Source organism: Ostrea edulis, chromosome 4 (assembly GCF_947568905.1).
Source record: "Ostrea edulis chromosome 4, xbOstEdul1.1, whole genome shotgun sequence".
Taxonomy (NCBI): domain Eukaryota; kingdom Metazoa; phylum Mollusca; class Bivalvia; order Ostreida; family Ostreidae; genus Ostrea; species Ostrea edulis.
This window is the reverse complement of record NC_079167.1, coordinates 19731828-19736006: the sequence shown is the minus strand read 5'-3', so window position 1 is coordinate 19736006 and position 4179 is coordinate 19731828. Positions and strand designations below refer to the sequence as shown.

The following is a 4179-nucleotide window of genomic DNA, read 5'->3' as shown; positions in this document are numbered from 1 at the left end:
ACAATCCTTATTTTCTAAGGTATAAAGAGTCTCTGATATAAATTTATTTTGTTGCCACAATATTGAGAGGATTCAGTAAACAAGATACAGGATAAAATATTTTGGAATACTTTTTTTCTTCTTTTATGTGTGTAATAAAGGACAATCAAAAAGTAAAAAAAATATTTTTCATCTTCAACACTGGTCTTATCGTTATTTCTGAATGGAGGGGGACCCCCCCCCCCCCCCCCCCCCCCCCCCCGAGATTCTTTCCGGATTTCTCAGAGTTGTACGAATCCAGTACCTGATTATCTGGCTTTCTTTTCGTCGCAGGAATGTTTGTAAACAATGTAAAAGCACATTTTACCTACTTGTCGTTTAATGTTGTAATATAACATTGAGTGACATCATGAACAGATTCGACAGCGACAAGGAAAAGGCATTGACGGGTGTAGATTTGAGCAGAAAAGGATCAATTGATGCCAAAATTCATTCTTTAGTCTCATTTTTGAATAATTTAGCAGATTTTTTCACGACGAGTTCCTGTTCAGGAAGAATAATCATTTTTGATGACACTGTGAGTATCGCAAGTACTTAATGAGAGCATAACATCTGCTTGGTACTTTAATGGCTCTGTTTCTGGTAACGTAAAAGGAAAGCGAGTGAAGTTCGATATACTAGACAACTTGTTTTCAAACATTTAATAGCAATACACAAACCCGTCACAAGGAAATCAAATCTTACTTGCTTTTAATCCATTTTCAACATGCCCCTGTCCCGGGTTTAAATCACAACTCTGTTTACGTCAGCCTGCTTTCTCTTAACTGGTCCCCTATTGTGACAGCTCCCAAGACCAGTTAACGTAAACCCGGGACAGGGGACATGTTGAAAATGGATTAAAAGCAAGTAAGTGTTGATTTCCTTGTGACAGTTTTGTGCATTACTGCTAAATGTTTGAAAACAAGTTGTCTATTGCGTAAATCCAGGCACATCAGAGTCGAAACGTCAGGCGAAGCATAAACCGTCACCGACTCCTGCATTTACACGTTTCCCAGAATCAAAATATGAATGCTTGCGAAGAGAAGTCGATGAAGGCTATGCCTATCGACTTCTCTAAAGAGAATACAATAGCAGCACCCAGTTCCATTTTCTATGAGTTTAGGATCAAAGCTACATGAGCTGATGAGAAAAAGTGTACAATGTCTAACAAATCTGTATTAATTTTCAAGTTTACCTTCATGCAGTTTTACATTAAAGGTTTTTGGGGCGAATTTTCATGCATTTCCTGTGCATTCTCCACCCTCATAAAGTATTCAAATTTACACTCTGAATTTTGCCGTGCACGTGCACAACATGATACATGAAACGACTGACCTGTTTAAAAGATGCGCTCTAATTATTATTTATTCATATTTTCAAAAACAGGTAAAAGTAGGTAGAAGTAGCTACTTTAAGTAGGTTTAAATACCTATGTAACTATTAATAGCTACGTAGGGTAGGTAGAAATAGTCTTTGGACTGGACCTGATAAATGCATGCGATGTTAGAAAGATAGTCGGAGATTTCTCCATTGCTATTGTATTACTCCCACTTCCATATTGTGACGTATGCAGGGGAGGGTCAGAACAGAGGCCATATTGAAAAGTAAGAAAGCTGGTGTTGCTGTTCTGTCTACCTTTTAAAACTTTATTTTGTGGATCTAGCTTTTGAGGTGCAAGGATCCAGTAATTCGATGATTATACAACGTTATTGTTTATTAATTGGAATCTCCATGTATTTGTATGCTGACATCATGCTAAAAAAATGGAATGGCGAGGAGGCAACCTAATACAAAGTGATGCTTTATTTGTTAGTGATAGCCATAGGGCTGCTTAAATGGCAAAATCATCATATTAGTCATGATTAACTTGTAGAATATCAAATCCTCCAAGTACTGAATCCTTGCCTAATATGGCCTCCACTCTCACTCTCTTCACACATCACAATATAGAAGTGGAGGTAAGAGTACTACTACTCTCATTCATCATGTCTTGAAAAACGTGTAGCAGATGAACTAATATTATTTTGAGGTGAAAATTGGCGAAGAGAGACTATGTCAATTTGACTTGGTTAATCTTCATGTTGCCATCGTCCAAGCACTGTAACAGAAAAGATTGATCCTCATCAACAATGTAAAGAATTGAAATCTTTTACCACCAGAAAGAGACAGGAACGCAAACTGTGTTTCTCGTTTATCACTATTCCTTCGGAGATGGAGATACTGTGTCTTGTTGATTCATCATTTTTAAAGAGGAGCCTAACTCGGATAGAATTAATCCCTGTAAGGTTCCATTATATTATCAGATACCAAATTTTGGAATTCCTTATAATTGACCATGTTGACCTTGACCTTATTTATATTTAACCTTGAAAATCTCTAAGACCCCAGATCTGTGAAGGCAGTATCTTTATATGAATATTTCCTTTTCAAGCATGAAGATACATGTATATCATCTGAAACATATTTTTCGAAGGAAAAGAAAATGTTCCAGATATGCAATATTAAATATTTTGTGATATTTAATACTACAATTTAAGATTGTTTACTGTCACAGAATAAAGAGGGAAATAAATCTGTGAAGAAGAAAGGTTGTCAATGGCTATACACAACACATGATGAAGCAATTTATGAAACAGCTGTGAGTATCAACATAAGTCTGTATATATTACATAATCATTAAATATACATCAAATGTGAAGAAATCTAACCCTTAGGTTATTAATATGTTTATAGAATTTTAAATGTAATGCTTCTGATAAATTCTTCAGTGAGAGTTTTATCACAAAACTGCATCTTTGCAAGCCAAGGGTTTTTGGTCCACTCTGCCCCAGGGAGTGGAGTGGACCGAAAACCCTTGGCTTGCAAAGAAGATAAAACTGCGGCCATTAGGTATTTTCAGTAGTTACTCCTATTTATTTCTGAGTACATGTATCTCATGACAGTTCTCTATTTTTATGAATACATATAACAAGTGTTTTCTCCAAAAATAGTATAATTTGTAATCATTGAAATTGTTTGGAATGATATTAAGAATAGGTCATGATCCTACGTGTACCGGATAGTCATCGTTTTGTGTTGTTTTTGTTTATATATTTTTTTTTTTTAGGTGGAGAGCCTTCAAAACTTGACTGGAGATTCTGTGTTTAAGTTTGAGCCATTTGTTTTACATGTTCAGTGCAGGTCCCTGAGCAATGCTCAATCCCTGGTAAGTAAAATACCTGTATAAGATCATGTTTTGTACTCCTTCACCTGTAATACATCACAACCTATAGCTGCGACCTATGACAATCTGAAAGTGGGTCATTGTAATGCTAAAAGTGGGTAGTTTGGAATTTCATAAAGGAATATAGTAGAAATTTCTGTGGAGGGTCATCATGCTACAAATTTAGATAAATCTAGTGGATGTCTCCCTCCAAAGGTAACCATGACTATAGCCCAAAATGAAATTGCACCAACATTGTGTCCAGCGAGTCACAGTAAATGGACATGACTATTTTCTGATTTTATGTACCACTTTCTTGAAAGTAGAAAATAATTTGGTCCATCTGTGTGTGCTACAAATTGATTTTCCATTGGTAATTTTAATACTGTTTAAGCTTGACCAATGTAACTTGACATACATGTATGATTAAAGATGAATTTTACTGTTTTGGGGGTCAAGGTTCATTTTGATGGTCACCAAATTTTAATTGGTAAAAATGGATGATCTTTAATTTTATTTGAGCTTTCGTCATGAAACTCACAAATCAATGTTGTGTGACTGAAAGATGACCTCAATTGGGTTTTAAGATCATTAGATCCAAGGTGGCACTTTGAAATTCTGTCATTTACCAGATGCTTTGAAATACATGTTGTTTTAAGGAAGTATGCTACACCAGAAAAATTTGATATGGATGAAAAGTGGAGGATGTGTACAATATTTTGAAATTGAAAACTTTCATATTTACTTTATTTAGTCAAAAAGGCAGTTTTAGTAGAAAGCAATCTGAAAAAAAAATTTAAAACCTGTTGGACTCGAACCCATGATCTACAGTTTGACGTGCTAATCTACTGAGCTACTCAGTCCATGTTTTAAAAGGAAGTCAGCCATTATGACGATGTAGAGTACCTTCTTAATTATGAAACGCTTTTGTCCTTCTTCATATGTTTCCTTTTTAGCAT

The 4179-nt window shown here is 35.3% G+C and overlaps 1 protein-coding gene across 3 annotated transcripts in view; it reads left to right on the top strand.

Annotated features, from left to right (window-relative positions):
* The first annotated feature begins 292 nt into the window (after positions 1 to 292).
* LOC125669801 (tRNA wybutosine-synthesizing protein 3 homolog) overlaps positions 293 to 4179 on the top strand; it is a 5315-nt gene continuing 1428 nt past the window's right edge. Inside the window, exons 1-4 of one of the 3 annotated variants that reach the window (XM_048904599.2) lie at positions 381 to 556; positions 1892 to 1976; positions 2573 to 2656; positions 3125 to 3223. In XM_048904599.2, coding sequence (XP_048760556.1) covers positions 549 to 556; positions 1892 to 1976; positions 2573 to 2656; positions 3125 to 3223 — 276 coding nt within the window. In that variant the 5' untranslated portion in view covers positions 381 to 548. Of the gene's footprint in view, positions 557 to 1891; positions 1977 to 2019; positions 2299 to 2572; positions 2657 to 3124; positions 3224 to 4179 lie in introns of those variants that run through there. The other 2 variants (XM_056161280.1, XM_048904600.2) reach the window with 2 other exon arrangements.